We start from the raw sequence: 20,353 nt of genomic DNA on the forward strand, positions 1-20,353 counted from the left end.
TAACTCAAGAATAACAAGGCATTTCTGCAGAAGTTCAATTATTTCATATTAAACTCAAAGCAGTGTTAGTGTTGATCCATATACGGCTTTATTGATGATGCACTGCATTGCACAAAGAAACAATAAAATGTCTGTACATTTCTCACTTTTTAAAGACATGAGGTGTCTTTTTACCCACGTCTGAAGTAATTGATGATTTGGTTAAAATCAGGCATTATTTAACGTAAAAGTTTTCATCTCAAAATTTTCATACATGAATATTACAATGACTACGTTTGCTCATAGTAAGAAGAAGAGTGCTTTTCCCTCTTAAAGGAGACAAGACATATTCAGGCTTCAAAACCACTGGATTACGCCTTCCAGGTCCTCTGCAGGTCTTTTCCCGCAAATCTCCAAACCATTCAGAACCATCTGAGTTTTATGTGAGGCTGGAAAAGAGGGAATAAGGTTTAATCCCCATCAGTGGTATATAATATTAATAACCTGCCTTAATTCATCCCTGTAAATGGGAACTAACAGACGTGATCACATACCTGTCAATGAGTGAATCTCTCATTGTAGTTGCTATGGCGCTGGGCTGAGTCTCACTTAATCTGAAGATGCTCTCAATGACGGACAGCTCAGTGCTCGTGGTGTCCAGTCCACAGAACGCACACCAGTCGTTCACCACCATACCAGCAGCGATCACCTCACTCCCGCGATTCACAGTTCCAGCCTTGAGTGGGAACGACACAAATTAGTACACGGTTTTCAATTCACAAATTTAAAGTGGTACATTTTGAACAAGGCCCCTTGAATAAATTTACCAAGTTAGTAAAACTTTGCTTATTTTGTATAAGCAACCACTGTCAAAAGAAATTTGAATGTGCTTTATGGACATTAGTAACAATTGTTGCAACTACTGCCTTTCAGTTAAAACCAGGGTTACCATTATAAATTTCCCTAAGGGGCGAATAACTTTATCAGCTACATTCTGAGTGTAGGAGGACATATTGGCCTTTGAATAAAATGGATGGACTCAAAAAAAACAAAAAACAAAAAACTTATTATGAGTGATCCTAAAATAATTGCAAAGGAAAGCAAAACTATTTCAGAAAATGAATTCCCTCCCTGTCCCCTAAGGGATGGGTTTTCCAGGGGTCCGCAAAGTTGTGCTAGGGGGTCCACTGAAAATGTCAAAAAATAACAAGTGCTAAAATGTAGAAAAAAAGTTTAACATTACAAAATTTGACATTATGTTATGGTTTCATTCTGCTTTCTAAATACTAGTTGGAAATAATACGATTAATCCTGATTAACTTATTCTGTTGATAGCCATAGTCTTTAACCATGTTAAATTAAAAAAATCTGCATATAGGTTTTTGATCAAATGCATATATATTTCTTGAACCTTTAACTGACAGTAATTAATTTAACTGAAAATGTTTCTCTTCAGGTTTATATATATATATATTTAAACATTAATAGTGAAAATAAGGTGATGAGATAAAAGATGAGGCATTGCCCCACTAGATTTTCCTTGTCAATCCACCCATGCCTGTTATTCTAAAGGAAAAAAATATGTTTCTCCATGTATAAAAATGTAATATCACTCCTTCAACTACTTGACTCCATTATGGTATATAACGCCTACATTTTTTTTTTCCAATCAATTCTCAACCGAAAACGTCAAGCCCCACCCTATATTTTCCCCACTGAATACTCGGAAAAAACTACGTGTATTTCTTAAAAATATATCACATTACGGAAGTAATTCACCCTTCGCGAAGCCCCGCCTTAAAAGCGCTTCTGACCAATCCTGTCTGAGCAACTGTTGCCCTGCTGCCATTACTCTGACAAGCGTTTGCTATTTTCCAATGACAGCCTATGGAAGTTATGTGTGTTTGAGTACTTTTAAGCAGGATTTTAATCAAAATAATCCAAAAAATGTAAAACACTTGTTGCCGGGTAATTTGTAATAGTGACCCAAGTTACCCAGAGAAGACACCAGCAGTGTTTTTCTGTCTTTTTAAAAAATAATCTTTAAAGAAATCTGGAGAAGAGCATGTTCTGGATTAAACCTGCCCTCATTCCTAAAAGAACATAACATCTGCAACGACGCCTACATTTGCTCCAAGGTAAATTAAAGCTAATAACTGAACGTTAATTCAAGTCATGGTAAAAGCGATAGTAAATAAACAGTTCACAGCATCAAAATGAGTGCGTTATGAGACATTATAAACAGCTCTGTTCACTTACGCTAATGTTATTAGACGTGTAATCGCTATTAAATGAAGTTTTTCTCTTTTCAAGTGACCGTAATAATCGTTTGCCTTGATTCTGATTTACAGTCTCCACAGTTTTTAATCAAATTACTGTGTAATTTAATTTCTTTTACAAAAAAAAACTTAAGATAAATATGCATTACATTGTCACTCTTCATACCAGCCCATGTAAAAATATTATCCATTCCATTTATTAGAATATATAGCCAAAAACCACATCATTCACGGCAATCTCCCATTCATTCCAATGGGGAGTTCTGCAGAGCTTGTCAGAGCGAGCAACCGTACCCGAGGGGGCGGAGCTTAGCGAAGGGTCAATTTCATATTGACTTTAAACAAAGTCACTCACCACTAAAGGCACTTGCAGGAGTGATGAAAGTTCATCTTGATCTTCAATAGATGTTTTGGGGTGAACGAGACCACCCTGATTACTGAAGGCACAGTAACTACCCACAAGCACCTGCTCTGCAATCGTCTGCCGGAATACTTCCACTTTTAGAGTGTCTGCCAAGATTTCTTCTGTTTCCTGAATAACAATAATTCACTAAAATGAGTAAAAAAAAAAAAACTTAAACACTGATTTGTAACTGATGGAAAGGCATAGCCCACCTACAAATATTTTTTATATAAATGTAGAAGAACATTTGAGGTTACATTTCAGATAGCATTCCATGAGGGATTTTCTTACTCTGTCTAGATCAGGATGGACTAAAGCAACATAGTCGTTACAAGCGATGACGTTCCCCAGTGCAGAAAGTCGCTCTTCGACTCTCTGAATGCACACTGAATCTGGCAGGCAGTTCCTGATGTGCTGTAACTCTTGATCTGTTGTGTTATTGGGCACCAGGAGACCATGACGATTTCCTGCGAATTGAAGACGTCATTAAGTGTCCCTACACAGCCTGCAACATATGAAACACCTATTATGCATTATGTAGGAGAGCTAAAGTAACAAGACCTAATCTGACCTCACAGTATGCTTTAAATAGGAATATTTACTCAACAGAGGTCTTTGTTACATTATTTATTCAAACATCCTTGCATGTGTGTGTATAGAGTAGATATTCTACATGAATATAATGGTGATGTATAGAATATATGACCTATATTAGAGGTTGGCCAATAGTGGATTTTGCAGATGCAGATAACTCAGATGGTGGAAACGGCCGATTACCGATTAATTGGTTGACAGTTTTTAAAAGCAATTTATTGAATGTAAGACATAGTCCAAAATGAGTAAAATCAGAGATGCGTTTGATGCAAGTGATCGCAACAATTGTCATACGTGTCTTTTTTATAATAACATAAATAATTGTGAATTAGTCCATAAACAGTGATGTTTTCAGAGTCTTGGCTATGTTACAATGCTCTATATGTAAATATTCACCAAATTAAGATTTTCGTAGCCTATATATTCACCAGATGAAGGGTTTTGGCCACAGATCAACATGGAGCAGCAATAATAATAAGAAAAATATCTGCAAACCATCGTCATCGTTTTTTTGCCGATAACCGATAGTTCCAAAAATAACTATCGGCACCGATAAATTGGTAAAACCATTATATCAGTCAACCTTTAACCAATATATCTTTGAAAGGTCAATGCTCTAGCAGTCAAAACTAGTTTATCTCAAATTGTGTTAGAAATTGTCTTACCCACACACATTCTGCCAATAATTCGACATCCTGCTATGGAGGCATGGACAACCGGTATTGTTTCTGAAAGTTCGCCTTCAAAAACACTGAAAATATAAAAAAATAAAAATCACATGAGGTCATTTATTTTTGCTTGGAACTCTAGCAAAATACTAAAATTATGATTTTTAGGATAATTATAGGGTCTCCTTCAGAGAAGTGTTCAGTTTAAGAGATCACAATAATTCAGAAGCTATTTAAGCAAGGATATTAGGGCTGGGAATAGGACGATGTAATCGGATATCGACAATGTCTTACAAAGATCCCGATGTCGATTGCGAACAGACGATGATCGACAATATTGGGAAATGGCAAAACCATGGATCTGGGAAGTCACCAAATATATTAAACAGTGACCAGGGTGTGAAACTAGCACCCGTCAGTTCACAAGCTCCCCGTCCAAATGTATTTCATGCGTGGGTAATTCTGCTCATCTACCCGCAACAGGCGGGCATCGGGCAACCTGCTGCAAGACATCTCGGAGTGACACATGACAAGAAATGCTGTTAGTCACAAGACGTGCTTGAAGAAACACACTTTATTCTATTTTTAAGAACAGACAAAAGAAAAGGCGTTAATAGCTTTGTTTCTGTCAACGCTTTTTTATGCGCATTTTAGGATATCGCACAAATCTGCTGGATGGAAAGACCAAGATGCGAATAAAATCTCCAAAAAATGCCCATAGAAAATGTATATGCTCGCTTGACGTGGATACATTTTTTATTCGTTAAGAAGAAATGCGCATAAACTATGATGGAAACACATTTACCAAATAAACTCCTATTGAATTTAAAGGTGCAATATGTAATATATTTACTGTACTAAAGCATAAAATGATCATAATATGTTATCAGAGATTTAGGAAACATGCCAAGTTGAAATACTGGCTTTTCCAAAAACAAAGCTACAGCCAGTATATTCTACTTTGAAATGTCCGTTCCGGGCCGGAATTTCTGTTTTTGTTTTGGCCTGTGTGATCCTGCCTACTGCCCATTTCCCAATAGTATTTCGACACCCTGGGTTGATAGATAAGTTAGCGGGCAAACACAGCACGCTGCAGCCATGGAAGCCAGCAATACATCTAGCTAACACAGACAGCATTATAAACAATCCAAATGAGCTGGTTTATAATTTGCAAACAACAAAAACACTGCAAACATATACATTAGCTGATCAATTTACAGTGTAAGGCTCATCGCTTGCCATTGTCAGTTTGCTCGTTCCTGTTGCGTGTCCTCAATATGGCAACCTGCGTGAGCTTCAAGTCTGGGGAGTAGCAGGCAGGAGAGACAACTCTCTCCAATATTTTGAATTTGGACTGCAGTACACATTTTAAACGCTTGATCTCAATGTTACATATTGCTCCTTTAACAGGAATACAAGATGCGCATCCAAAAAATCATGTGACTGAATAATTCATTCATAACTGGACGAACCAGCGGACCAATCATCGCAACTAAATTGTTGCTCTGGTCATTCTGAAATACCGGTGTCATAAAAATCCAAAGCCTGCATAGAGTCTGCAGAGCAAATAAGTCAAAAACAAACTTGCACTTTTTCCTGAAGAGCAGGTTTATTGATACTTTTAAAGAATATCTAAAAGATCCACACCGCAAACTCATGTTGGAGGAACACACGCACACACACATAGTGCTCCCAGAACTGTGTGACGCGCTGTCATTTCCAGTCATGAAACGAGTTAAAGTGTTTTGTCTGCGCGTCCTAAACCGCGAGTATTTTATTAATAAAAAAGTCACACAGTCGCTACAATTTCCCCAGAAGAGACGATTTTGTTCTTTTGAATGCAAGGGATGGAAACGCAGCTTTATCCGCACATTGTTTTTGCAATATTCTGATTTTTTGCATAAATTCACAACTTGGATAGAAACATAGCTACTACTTGTGTCTGATTCGCAGTTTGTTCAGAGGCGTGCAGCGCGAGCTGGAACAGGTCTCATGGAAAAAGCGCATGTACAGAGTTTTCACTCTTTTTTTTTTTCTGTTTCATTCATCTGAAAACTGTTAGCAAGAATACTATCATCTATGAGAATGCTGCAAATAATCTCTGATCATCTCAGGAGGTGCTGTGACTTTAGTTCACTTTATTTCCACACGGTTAGCATGCATTGTGAATGCAACTCTGCAGGTTCAGTAATATATATCTTTGTATTAAAGAAACAAAGACAAAAGTGAAGAAATCAAAGTAATACAAGACACATTCACCTTGAACCTAAAATTGAGCTCTATTTTATTTTCTTTAGGCAGCATTAACTGTATTATCAAAACGCAAAACAAACAAATTCGACAAGAACACACATTTGGCAGCATTATTTTGGGAACACAAGGGAATTTATTAGGCTTATATATTTCGATTATCATTGTCTTTACATTTATAATAGTCTTTAGTTCTTAATCTGTAGGCTATTAGTAATTTTCCATCTGGTGTCATTGACGGATGCTTGCGTGATTTTAAATGGAGCCGTTGGAGACGGTAAATGTTTGGATTTGGGGAGGTGGTTAAATAAGATTTTTTGATCACTTCGTTATTTTAATGCTTTTGTCGTTTAATTTAAAGTGCAATTTGAATTTAGAAATGTCTTTTTTTTAATTTATTTTTTTTATCCCCTTTTCTCCCCAATTTTGGAATGCCCAATTCCCACTATTTAGTAGGTCCTCGTGGTGGCACGGTTACTCACCTCAACCCGGGTGGTGGAGGACAAGTCTCAGTTGCCTCCGCTTCTGAGACCATTATTCTGCGCATCTTTTCACATGGCTTGCTGTGCATGACACCGTGGAGACTCACAGCATGTGGAGGCTCATGCTACTCTCCGCGATCCACGCACAACTTTCCACACGCCCCACTGAGAGCAAGAACCACTAATCACGACCACGAGGAGGTTACCCCATGTGACTCTACCCTCCCTAGCAACCGGGCCAATTTGGTAGCTTAGGAGACCTGGCTGGAGTCACTCAGCACACCCTGGATTCCAACTCACGACTCCAGGGGTGGTAGTCAGTGTCAATACTCGCTGAGCTACCCAGGCCCCCCTAGTTTTTTGTGAGTCAATAAATGAATTAAATTTTGAAAGCAAAATCAATAAAGCAAAAAAATTTTTTTTTAAATGCACCAACCTTTAGCAGGTGGGATGATGATGTAATCGGATATCACGTTATTTTTTAAGGCAATTATTGCTGAAATGTTTTTTTTACATATCGCCCAGACCTAGAGGATATATTCATTTCAGACCTACCTGTAAAAGTTTTCTGAACCGCCAATGGCAACCAGGCAGTATGTGTTTGTGAGCTTGGCAAAGCAGCCAATTTCATTATTCTTTTCAAATGATGCACGGACAGCCATTCTTACACTACTGAACTGATTGAAGCTTTCCAAAACTGTTGGGAAACAACATTCATAGTGAGATCATTGAGGGAATTAAATGTGTAAAATGAGCAACTCCAAAAGCCTGATTATAAACGTCAATTTGACAACTCTCTTCAAATGTCTTCCATTAAAAATATTAGGCCTACTATGTATGGGGCTCTCGGAGACTTCAGATATAAAACATTTGATCTGTAAAAAGCCAAGATTTTCTGATTGGAATAGCATTACACTCCTGGAAGCTGATTATTTTTATTCGTTTCACTGTATTTCTCAGGCCAAATTGACCCAAAACAGAAACAACATTGCTATCGTGGGTTACATTCACCTGTCTGAAAAGAACATTCTTACTTCATAACACAACAGACGGGTTAAAGCTTCAATAATATCTGCCTGCAGGGTTTTGTTTATTTCAGAAGAACATATTAAATGATGGCGATATATATTAATAAATCATATTAAAGTCTAAATCTAACGATTAAGTAATGTAGTACTAATGTAATTAAATATAATAATCTTATATTTACCGTTCGTCACTCTCTTGAGCGTGGATTCCAGTATCCCACGTGCTCACTTCACGTCCTATGCGTGCTGACGTCAACACGTTACCTTACGCGCTACGTCAGCCGATGTTGGTCATGTGAAACCAACCAGTGCGCTGCCTTTTTGTTTTGATTCTCTTGTAAGAAGTTCTTTGATCGTTTTTGTTTGTTTTTTATTTTTTGAAGAATTATATGTTAATAAGCATAATTTTTGCATTTAAAAGTGCATATAAGAGATCTATCTATGTATCTGTCTATCCGTCCATCTATATGTACGGTATTAAGTTAAGCTGTATATAGAGTATCAATTTAAAATCAAATAAACATCAAAAAGAAAACAAAGGCTATATCATAAAAAATTAAAATGAAGAATAAATCACAAATGCCTTTAAAAAAGATATTCAAATATCTTTGATAATAAATATTTTTGTACAATTCACAACTTTCTTGTGGTTCTTACAATAATAGCACGTGTCTCTTATGCTATTAATGTACAAACTAATTCCACTCAATAGCATAATAAATAATTACATATATATATATATATATATATATATATGTGTGTGTGTGTATATATATATATATATATATATATATATATATATATATATATATATATATATATATATATATATATATATATTTTTTTCTCTCTCTCTCTTCTTAGAACATTTACATTTCTGTAATCTGTTGTTGTCCAAATGGCTTTTTTGTCACACACTACAAACCTGCATAGCAACGGGACACAACTCTGCTGGCACAGTGGATTTGTGGGCCAATCACGATAGAGTCTCGACGTGACGTCGTGTTTGTTGACACTACCGTTAACATTTTTTCCCCACATCCTATAATCCAAATTCTAATCCCACCACCCTGGGTCTCCCATCACTTTTAATTTGCGATTGCGATTTCAAAGAAACTAAATTTCCCAACAAAACTATCAGAAATATGTTTGATAACATTTTATTCCCCACTGTAGTTTATAGAAACTTTATTTCACAGTTTTTCTCAAAAGAAACAATTTACAGGTTACGTACAAATTATTTAAAATTCCCATTAACTCCCAAAGCTAAGGATATTCATTTCAAATATTTAAACGATGTTTATCCCTCCAGTGAATTTGTACAACTAAGATTTGGAATTGAAACTAGTAATTGTGTATTTTGTGATAATATTGAAACTACTGATCATTTATTTTTCCATTGTATGTATGTAGATGCTTTATGGCTTGATATTCATGAGTGGCTTTACCCAAAGGTTCCTCTTCTTGATGTCTTCTCTCATAAGGACATTGTCTATGGACTTGTTATGAACAGCAACAAAGACGATTTTCTGGTTAATAATATCCTTACTCTTGGGACATTTTATATACATAAATCTAAATATTTGAAAGTGAAACCCAGGTTTTCCGTGTTTCACAATATGCGTCTTTCTTATACAAATGCCCTTATGTTGATGAAAAGTACAAATGTGAGAAAACTTTTTGATATAATAGAAGAATATGATTTGAAAAACAAACCCTAGCTTTTTGGTTTAATTAATTAATTAATTAATTAATTAATTTTTTGTTATTTATTTATTTATTTATAAATAAATGTATGCTCTTTTGCACCTGATCTCATTGTTATATTGCAATGATGTATAATGTTGCCATGTTGTTTCTATATGATATTGTTAAATAATTAAAAAAATAAATAAATAAAAAATTTCCCACCGTTTTCCTGGGGGTCTTACTGGGGAAACGAATGTGGGTGGGACTTCCGCCAAAGTCGTTCTACAGCATTCCCTAGCTCTGGCAGCTGTCATTTTAAGACGCTGGCTGTGTCTCGTTTCGAAGGCTGCGTCTCCGGAGGTCGCATTTGTCGGCCGCATATGCCATTGAAGCTGTCTCGTTTCATAAAAGCGATTAGGACACTTCGAATGCAGCCTTCAACTGCGACCTTCTTTCATGGGAATTTGGAGGATGCATGAGGTGTATCCTTCGTGGGCGCTCACAACCCACAGTTCTTTGCTTCAACGGAATTTGCTTCAAATGAACATCATTTGTCTAAATAAAATTACACCAATTTGCTCGAAATATGATGTTCAAACGCAAGTAATGTTAATTCCCAAGTTGAAGTACCTCAGTAGACGGGTGCAGAGTATATAATATGTATAATTATAGTAATATATCATTAAAATAAAGTATTATAGACTAAAAGTACACCTTTAAAATCGATGTTTGTTTCTTTCTGCATCATTATAACTCTCTTAAAATGTACCTCATGCATTCCCTCCAAAAGGACTTTGTTCCCTTCTCAATCGAAGCGCTCCCTCTTGTTAAAGAGTGACGTGCTGTCATAGCAACTATGTTACGTTCCGTTTCCGTTTGTCCTACGAAGGCCATTTCATTTAAACGAAGGAGGACACTCGATATACTACAGCCTTCAAAGGACGCGTCCTACCTAGCACACAGCCTTTGAAACGAGACACAGCCGCTGTTTACAGCTGGTAATAAGACGCCGTTTCGGATGATCCGATCGCAAAGGTCAGCGCTAAATATAGTTGTAAACGGGGTGCAAAATGTTTTGTGATTGAATCACAAAAAACACATGGTATTTGAGGTTTAAAACGGTGTCTATGGCAAGCCGAATTCACTTTTATTCATTCGCAGGATATGAATTGTTGATATCAACAATTACATTTTCACTAGTGGAAATGGCAATTGTCGATATCAATAATTACATTTCCATTAGTAAAAATGTGAATTCTTGATATCAAAAATGGGATTTCAACTAGTAAAAACCGTAATTCTTGATATCTAGAATTGAATTTTCACTAGTAAAGTTTCACATCGATATGTCATTCACTCTTATTCAAAACACAATTATTGATATCAAAAATTCGTTTCTTACTAGTTGAAAGTCCAATTTCACATATCAATTCTTTTCTTACTAGTAAAAAAATATAATTTTTGATATCAAGAATGTAATTTCTACTAGTGGAAATGCCAATTTTTGATATCAACAATTGAATTCCAACTTGTAAAAATGCTCATTTTTGATAAAAGATATTCAGTTTTCACTAGTGACAATTTTAATTTCTGATATCTGTAATGTAATTGTTACTAGAAAGAAATTATTTTTTAAATATCATTAATTACACTCCAAATTATTGATATCTGAAATCCATTTCTAGATTTATTGATATCAAGAATTAACATTTTAACTAGTGAAAATTAATTTCTTGGTATCAGGAATTTATATTTTTACTAGTAACAATATAATTGTTGATATCAAAAATTATATATTTACTAGTAAGAAGTACATTCTTGATATCAAGAATTAGAATTCTAACTAGTGAAAACTGAATTGTTGATATCAACCATTCCTATCCTGCGAATGAATAAAAGCTAAAACGGCTTGCCATATTAGTGTGTCACCATAACAACATGCAGAGTGACAAGATGACAAGCACACACATCTGAAGCTGAACTAATACAGGTACTATACTAAAACAACCAATAATTTTGCTCGAAATGTTGCGTTTGTGCTTAGATTAAATCTCAACTGCATCTGGGAGAAACAATGCACCGGTTTTGTTCTTTGTCTTTATGACTTTTTACAGTTTATTATCGTTCGGTAACACACTGATATAGTGACTGATGTATGTCCATACGAAATCATACACGCTCTTTTCAAAATCTCAACACCGTAACGAAATAATGAACGGACGTACCCGGCAGCAACATCTGTGTTTACTTGACAACGGAAGTAACGCCCATATTTCTCGCTAAGCATCATGGGACGTAGGAAAGAGATGGATGGATGGGTAGATGGATGAATGGGTAGATGGATGGATGGGTAGATGGATGGATGGATGGATGGATGGGTAGATGGATGGATGGATGGATGGATGGATGGATGGGTAGATGGGTAGATAGATGGATGGATGGATGGATGGATGGATGGGTAGATGGATGGATGGATGGATGGATGGATGGGTGGATGGATGGGTAGATAGATGGATGGATGGATGGATGGGTAGATGGATGGATGGATGGATGAATAGATAGATAGATAGATGAGTGCCATAATCGGTGTGGGACAAAAGTCAAGATGTCGCTGGCTTGTAATGCTGTTTAAATGAGTTTGATGCCATTTATGCCTTTAATACATTGTGCAATGTGTGTGTTTTAAGTCAGTCACCACGAAACATTAATATGCATCCTTTGTTGAGTTTTGGCTTAGGTTTGTATTTCATGCAATGTAAAACAAATGGTGACTCAAACACAATCTGTTCTGCTCAACACTTACTTATTGACTGCGTGATATCAGACATATGTATTGTTATGTAGTTGATATCCACCTACACTATCTGTACAATGAAAAGTGTATTTACACAAATATAATGGACTTAATTGTAATATTGTATCGTAAACATCCATCCAGTAATTATCATGACACTTAACATTTCTGTAATTTTATTTTATTGACATTTCTTTGAACATGGTGATTTTAGATTACACAGTGTAAAACTGTAAACTGAAAAACGACAATAAAAATGACCAATTGTTTATGGAATTAAAACAGAATTGAACATAAATAAAGCTTAAATTATATGTAATATTAATCTAAAATCACTCTTATTCTTTAGTATGATAACATTATGCATGACAATGTGAAATAATACGCTACTGTTAGAGTGAAAGAAAAATACAAAAGGTTGAACTTTGAAAAGTTTCAGTACATTTTTGTATTTACACGGCCATTAAAACCTGGACAAAAGCTGAACAGACAGCAATATTTGACCTGTAAATCATCAGAAAATATCAAAAGTTTAATGTCAGAATCGGAATTGGTCAATTTAAATTCTGTCAAATTATATACAGTTTAAATTCCTCAGTCAGTCAAGAAAAATAACCAAACAAAAAACTTTAAAGCTATCTCAGATAAAATCTCCAATAAAATCAACCCTCTGTAATCAAACGCATAAATACAGTGGTTTCATTGACTACCTCTGATATGTTTGTCCGATTGTTAGTCTCATAAAAGTACCATTAAAAAAACAAAAGGCAACAGCAGCTTGGGTTAAAAGTGACTCTTGTCCAAAGCCACAATCATACCCATTAAAAAAGAGGCAAGTTACCAGAGAATTCCTATTTCTGTGTCTCCCTGTACAGTTTTGTTAATTGTCTTTCTGTGCAACTAATGTAGTTATAGGCATGGCTCACCTTGATTTCAACTGTGTAGAATACCCTTATGTCTCCATTAATGATAGATAAATAAATAGCTTTTCATATGTTAAGCCTCTATCACACGACCCTACGACAAACGTTTCTAAAGATATCCACCTTTAAACATTCAAACATACACTAGTTCTTTTAAAAGTTTCACATCTCACATTAGGTCAGCTGGATGTAAAATGTGTAAATATATTCACATAATACTGGCTTGCTCAATGCTTTTCAGAATTACGTATGAAAATGGCATGGTCCAATAACCTGATCCCATTTCTACAAAAATGCCTGAATAAAATAGTGCAGATTAAAATAAAAAGAAACTATGTCCCTGGAGTTAATTACTCTCAGTATATTGCAATTTCAATGATCCCAATCTTAAAATAGCCTGGTTAGACTACTTCGAGCAGTCTTTCCATCAGTCCTTCCATCACAAGACAAACTTATACCATTAAGGAATATACTTTAACACTAATAAGGATGCACCACTATAGTGTACGTAGAGCCGAACATTTGAACTGTTATATAATATGTCACACACAGATATAATAAACGCATAAAGCCTCTTACGCATGGAACACACTTTTTGTTTTGTGCCACATTGTCCAATTTAGTCAATCTCTTACACAAACGCCAGCTCACCGGACAGTTCAGATTTGAGGAAGACAATTGCTGAAGCAGTGTGATCCATTTAAAAACTCCAACCCAGAACTTCCTGTACCCGAGACATTAGACAACTTGCCAAATTGCTTGTTGGGACGAGCAAGTGCTCTAGATTTGGAGGAGTTGATGAATAAAAGTGTTTTTTTGAAAGACAATAGCATTGAGTCTTTCCCAAGTGGACACAAACATGTAAAATCTGCTCTAGTTTAATGCCATTTTTCTACCCACGACCAAGCTGCTCATACAACAGATCCAAAAACTGATATGACTATTAGGGCAACAAAAATAAACGGTAACACGTTGTCTTTACTTGGCTAAAGGTAATGATTTATATTGAAGGATGCACAATTCATGAAACATCTCCCCAATGAGGTGGAAATCATTGAAAATGAGCTGTGTTCAGTGTGCCATAGTGGACTTTTAGACAAGGCACAATGTCTTAAATGGGTACAGTTATATAACCCCTCAAATCTTCCAAAAAAAGTCATGCCAATTATACATTTTTTCCACAATTTTGGGACACATTCTAGTCAATGCAAAGCAATGACAAACACTTGCACCATTACACCAAACATTCTTAAGACCACACTAACAAAACAGTACCTTGGAGTACCTTGGGAGAACACGTTAATACCATGATTTTTGGGTCAATAACGAATAAGGTTGTCCGAGGTGATAAAAATGAATCATCTTTAAAAGAAAAGAAAAAAGCATGCATGTTATCACTGTGTCCATGTTACACACTTTTTAAAAAAACATTTATAGCATTTTCTACAAAAAATTTACTAAACATTAGTTTTTGAAATGTCAAGTGGTGTAACCATTAAGTAAAAGGTATTAAAATACTTTCCTTGTGCCTTGAATACATGTGTTTAACTTAATTCTAAAAAAGTTTAACATATTCTAGGTAAAAAATTGTTTTTACAAATATCAGACATTGAGTCACAAATATCAAGAATTACAAGGGTTAAACCATTTGACCTAAACAAAATGGTTCCATTAAAATTAAAAAAAAAAAAAAAAAAAAAAAAATATAAAAGTAATTGTCTTGTGAATTGTATCTTTAACATAATAGATCCAGACAAAAAAAATAAAATAGTGATTGACCCATTTATCAAAGTACAATCGTTTAACTGATACTATCACTGTACAATGGTCCCACCACCTTCCTTTTTTGTAAGGGCATTAGTTGTCATTAGTGTGTTGCCTTATGAATGATTGGCTGTAGATTGTAGAAAAAATTATAATAATGACTATTCATTTCTCAAAAATCGCCATTTTGTTTTGCATTGCCCAGACAGCTCTAGTTTGTGATGGTTCCCCTTTAAAGAAGGCCCAAAAGCTTTTAAAGTCACATTCACATAAACACAAGAGGGTGAAAAGTCACTTTGGAAGACAGCTTAGAGAAAACACCTTTTTTTTTCTCTTATTCAACAAGTACCACAAAACCTCAGAGTACCAAAAAGTTCACTCAACAGACAACAGGACTATTCAGAAAACATTCATGTTGGTTTAATGTATTAACACAATTGGATGATCTGCAAGTGGTTGATCTGTTGGGCCACTACAGTTTTCACATCCTTACAGATGTACAGTATATGGCTAACTACAGAAGTGACAGTGTCACATATACCATGCTAATGAAGCCAGCTCAATGAAAAATAAGGTAAAGCTTGATACTTTACTTTAGAGTAGATGCCAGAGAGTTTCTGTTGTAGATTCATGCTCCAGTGAACTGTGAATACGATATGTACATTATTTTCTGTGAAATAAACAAAATGTGGCTTTTATAAGTAATGAATTCCCAAAAAAATGACAGGTCAAATGATAAACATGGCAAGTGAAACCTTATATACAGTCTCTCTACAAATCTACCATCTTAATATGATAATTAAGATGCAACAAACCTTATGTATATGCCTGAAGCTTTATCAAGTTATCTGAGAAGTTCCATTTAAAACTCCAAAAACATCAATTACAATTCAGCTCCTTTCAATGTGCAATGTACTGTATTAGATCCATTCCCACAAGAGATGAGCCCAAACAGATGTGTAAATATGGGTTAGTCAGACACATCAAGGTTAACTGTTCACTGTTATCACAGTTGAACCAATAAAAGCACCCGACAGACATCATGAGCTAAGTGTAAGACAATCCACCTCGAAAATGTGAAATCGAAGTCACTTTAACTTAAGCACAGCATTTTAAGTTCATTCAGAGAGGATGGATGAACCATTGACAGATCATCTCCTGTAGGTAACAGAAACAAAGCTATTTAATACTGTTTAAAAAACACGTTCCTGCCTGGCACCAATGTTTAAAATATTACACTTGGTGGTAAACTAAGGTTATAACAGTAAACTGTGAAATAGGGTGGGACATATGACTGTAAAAAGCTAAATACAGTTGATAAAATGTAGAGATCATAGAGAAAGATGTAATCAATCATAATAGTGAAGCACTAAAGACTTTTAAAGTCACCAAGATGTCAACATGAAAATTACCCTATTTACTTTCTTAATACACATTCTTGTCTTGTGAACAACTCATTGAAATGTAATAACTTGCACCACCTCTGAAACAACTTTTCTTATGATGTTACCAAGCCCTCTTGTTTTTACATTTACATTTATGCATTTGGCAGGTGCTTTTATCGAAAGCGACTTACAGTGCTCTTATTACAGGGACAATCCCCCTGGAGCAACCTGGAGTTAAGTGCCTTGCTCAAGGACACAATGGTGGTGGCTGTGAGGATTGAACCAGCTTATGTTACCAGTTATGTGCTTTAGCCCACTACGCCACCACCACTCCATGGTTTTTCAACTAACTCCAACTTCCTATCATATAGAGACCATTTTTCACAATCCAATCTATTCCTGACGGATAAAGTCAAGTTCAATCCAACATTTAAAAAAAAAAATTTCTTTATTGAATCTCCTGTTTCACTCAGAAATATGTAGCATTATGGAAGTAACATGGGTTTTAAATGCCATTTCATGTTGACTGTCCTATTTGTCCCTATGACCCAAAGATTATCCACAAAATGTTTTTTATAAATTACTGTTCTAGAAACACGAAATGTAAATGCTGTCTACAAAAAGGACATGATCAACAGTGAGATTCTCCTTTGATACCGACTGATAAAACAGCAAAAGAAGAAGAGAAGTTGAAGTGGAGTGCAGTAAAAGAGTGGGAGGAGGTGTCAAGTTATTATAAATCAAGTGCTTCTTACTATGTGGAAATGGGTAGGCATGTGAGAAAAGAAAAAAATAACTAGCAAACAAACATTAAGATTGATGCTGTGAAGAAAATTTTAAGTTATTTAAAAAAAAAATGCCCCTTAACCCCCTCTAAAAAAAATGTGTTGAAGTCTTCAAAGAGTGCTAGTGGTGAACCTTTCACCCCATAAATGAAAAAGACTGCATGATCCACAGAATTCCTTGGTATTCTTGTCTATGGCCTTCCTACCTATGTTATTTTTCAAGTCTTGAATCGTTTTTTTGTTGTTTTTGCTCTTTTTCTTTGTTAATACTTAAAATTAATTTACAAGTTCATGTTGAGAACAAGACAAGGATGTGCTGACGTCTTACAAATCCTCAAACTCTCCTGGGGAGGAGAATGTGATGGTTTCTTGAGTGTAAAGTTACCTGGTAAGAATGAGACCAACATTAGCATAAGGCCAGAGCAACTTCAACTCCAAACCTCCTTCCATCGTACATTTCGCCAACAGTCCAAGAATGTCCTTTTGGCTAATGCAAAAAAAAAAAAATGCAATATTGGTTTCGACGTTTTGTCTCAAGAGGGAGGGACTGGATACGCCTTGTCTTTACCCCGTACTGGGACAAGGTTGTTTGGAAAATAGGCACTGGTCACGTATGCTTCCAAACCTCAGCATAGTAGCCCTCGCTGATGTTCTCAAGCGTTTGGGGTCCATAGCGCCCCCTAGTCTGTCATACCCACTCCTGCACCGGGTGTTTGTAGTAGGTCACATGCTGTTGGACGTTTTTGTTCTTGAACTGGAAGATAGTATATACGAGGACCAGAATGCACAGTGAGAGAATGCAAGGGATGACCACAGCAATTGCATTGACAGTGGTGGGTACATCATTAATGGCCACCATGATATCGACGTCATCATGAGGGAGGTGTCGGTCCTTGTTCTTGTCTACTTCCGATTGGTTGCATCCCATCCAGTCTTTGAGAATTGATTTGGGGTAGCCTGGCTCCACCGTTAACTTCTGGTTGTCGAACTTCCAATAATCCTTTCCTTTGTAGAAGTAGGTATAAACTAGAGAAAATCACAGAGAGACAAAATATGGTATTAGCACATTACCATAACAGGAATAATCATATGTTAAAAGTGATATAATTGTTTTGATGTTTATATTTCAGACAAATATAAGTAAACCATTCATCGGTTGACTTCCAGAAGAGTGTAAACACTATGGCGCTTTCACCATTTCTTTGTTTGTTTTAGTGGTCCAACATAATGTTGGCTCAATGAATGGTGTGAATTTGGTGTGGTACTTCCTGTTTGTCTGACCAATTGAACTAGGGTTGCCAACTTTTCGGCACAAGAATTTAGCATTTTGAGCACATCGATACGGGATGGAGGTCACCCTCGAGTGGTTTACCGCTAAAATACAGGACAAATAGGCATCCCACACTGGATATCGTAATTTACGGGATATCATTTATGCCAAAATAAATTGAAGACAGGCAGTGTGTTTGAAAAGAATAATTATTTTCACAATAGAGCGCAACAGTGCCCACCCACTTTTCAGCCATCTTGGTTCCAGAAGTATTATTCCCATTCATTCCAATCCTTCATAGAAGTTATGAACAAAACCACCCAGCTCCAAGGTGAATCACAACATTACAAACTTTGATATGAAGCAAAAACATATTTAAAAATCGGACAAAAGATCTTGTCATGAGGAAATAAACTTCAATCCCATGAAACATTGCAAATGATGTTATTGAATTAAAAACAATGGAAAAATATAAATTGATTTGAAGTGATTCTAAGTAAAGAAACAACATATTTTAATTTTATTGCAAAATATTGAGATACATGCAAATATATAATTTTGATAGTGTAGAGAGACCAACTTGATTGCGTCATTCACAGTGCATCATAACAGTGGGCGGTCGCTGCAGAGCTTTTTTGCTGCTTTCAGGTTTTCTCTTCAGGCTCATAGGCAGTGTAATTCATTCATCACCAGGAACTCCAGTATTTAACAAATAATTTTTTTTATTTATTTTATTTTTTTTAAGTTGAATAACGTGGACTGATGGCTTGAAAAGGAGCATATACCATTGATTAACAATGTTAGGTCTGTCTTTAAAAGTTTATAAGTTAGTGTTAAAAATCTATTTGCCTATACAGAAAAATATGGGATTTGTTTTATTTATTTATTTATTTTTTGTGCCGCTAGTGGTGCAGAAATTACACACTTCACCTTTATTATGTAGAATAATTTTTGTAGCATATTCATCAATGTAATCAACACAAACCTAGTGTTCATTTAATGATATGTCGTATTAGGCATATTGACGTTTAAGTTCAAGCTGGAAAATTGTATTATTTAAAGCTGCAAGCAGCTGCTTAATAATAATAAGGTAGAAACATATGTCTATATATATAGGATGAATGCCCAAGTTGTAAACATAAATAGATCAGTGGTAAAAAGGTGTTCGCTATAGTGATAATCAAAACAAATATTTGCTGTTACATGCAGGCATAGATGCATGACATTTAAAGAAATCTCAATACATATATTCATAATAAAAAATAGCTGTCCTTGCAAAGATTCAATGACACAGTATTTCCAAAAGTCCCAGTGTTACACAATCCCTCAGAGAGCTGCCAGTCTGATTGCCAATGCCAGATAAAGAGATGCATCTGAGACACACAATCTGAACCCACATACAAGCACAGACCCAAACATGGATCTGCACTATGGATGGGTCACAAATTAGTCGACCAGTCTTCAACAATTTGTGTAGACAACTAGTTTATTCGTTTATTAAATAAACTCAGCAAAAAAATAAACATCCCTTTTTCAGGACACTGTATTTTAAAGATAATTTTGTAAAAATACAAATAACTTTACAGATCTTTATTATAAAGGGTTTACACAATATTTTCCATGCTTGTTCAATGAACCATAAACAATTCATGAACATGCACCTGTGGAACGGTCGTTAAGACACTAACAGCTTACAGACGGTAGGCAATTAAGGTCACAGTTATAAGAACTTAGGACACTAAAGAGACCTTTCTACTGACTCTGAAAAACACCAAAAGAAAGATGCCCAGGGTCCCTGCTCATCTGCGTGAACGTACTTTAGGTATGCTGCATGGAGGCATGAGGACTGCAGATGTGGCCAGGGCAATAAATTGCAATGTCCGTACTGTGAGATGCCTAAGACAGTGCTACAGGAAGACAGGAAGGACAGCTGATTGTCCTCGCAGTGGCAGACCACGTGTAACAACACCTGCACAGGATCGGTACATCTGAATATCACACCTGCGGGACAGGTACAGGATGGCAACAACAACTCCAGGAACGCACAATCCCTCCATCAG

General features: G+C 35.8%; 2 protein-coding genes across 3 annotated transcripts in view; both read right to left on the reverse strand.

The window, feature by feature from the left end:
• Positions 1–65: 65 nt before the first annotated feature.
• LOC127449494 (eukaryotic translation initiation factor 6-like) lies at positions 66–7,940 on the reverse strand. The gene is made up of 7 exons (XM_051712969.1): positions 7,866–7,940; positions 7,211–7,352; positions 3,921–4,006; positions 2,953–3,128; positions 2,614–2,790; positions 534–715; positions 66–428 (listed from the first exon to the last, which is right to left on the reverse strand). The coding sequence occupies exons 2-7, from the start codon at positions 7,315–7,317 to the stop codon at positions 419–421; spliced, it is 738 nt and encodes a 245-aa protein (XP_051568929.1). The 5' UTR covers positions 7,318–7,352; positions 7,866–7,940; the 3' UTR covers positions 66–418.
• A 7,318-nt stretch (positions 7,941–15,258) lies between these two features.
• LOC127449479 (matrix metalloproteinase-24-like) overlaps positions 15,259–20,353 on the reverse strand; it is a 46,017-nt gene continuing 40,922 nt past the window's right edge. Inside the window, exons 9-10 of one of the 2 annotated variants that reach the window (XR_007898757.1) lie at positions 17,409–18,049; positions 15,259–16,011 (exon numbers count right to left, since the gene is read on the reverse strand). Coding sequence is in view for 1 of the 2 variants with exons in the window: in XM_051712943.1 (XP_051568903.1) it covers positions 17,712–18,049 (338 nt within the window). In the remaining variant the exon portion in view is untranslated. Of the gene's footprint in view, positions 18,050–20,353 lie in introns of both variants that reach the window. The other variant, XM_051712943.1, reaches the window with a different exon arrangement.

Source organism: Myxocyprinus asiaticus, chromosome 12 (assembly GCF_019703515.2).
Source record: "Myxocyprinus asiaticus isolate MX2 ecotype Aquarium Trade chromosome 12, UBuf_Myxa_2, whole genome shotgun sequence".
Classification (NCBI taxonomy): Eukaryota; Metazoa; Chordata; class Actinopteri; order Cypriniformes; family Catostomidae; genus Myxocyprinus; species Myxocyprinus asiaticus.

Coding starts and splice junctions, on each gene's coding strand:
- LOC127449494 (XM_051712969.1), bottom strand. CDS start 7,317: ATGGCTGTCCGTGCATCATTTGAAAAGAATAATGAAATTGGCTGCTTT. Junction 4,007..7,210: donor GGTTCAGAAAACTTTTACAG/GTAGGTCTGAAA, acceptor TTATATTTTCAG/TGTTTTTGAAGGCGAACTTT. Junction 716..2,613: donor TCCTGCAAGTGCCTTTAGTG/GTGAGTGACTTT, acceptor TTCCCACTCAAG/GCTGGAACTGTGAATCGCGG.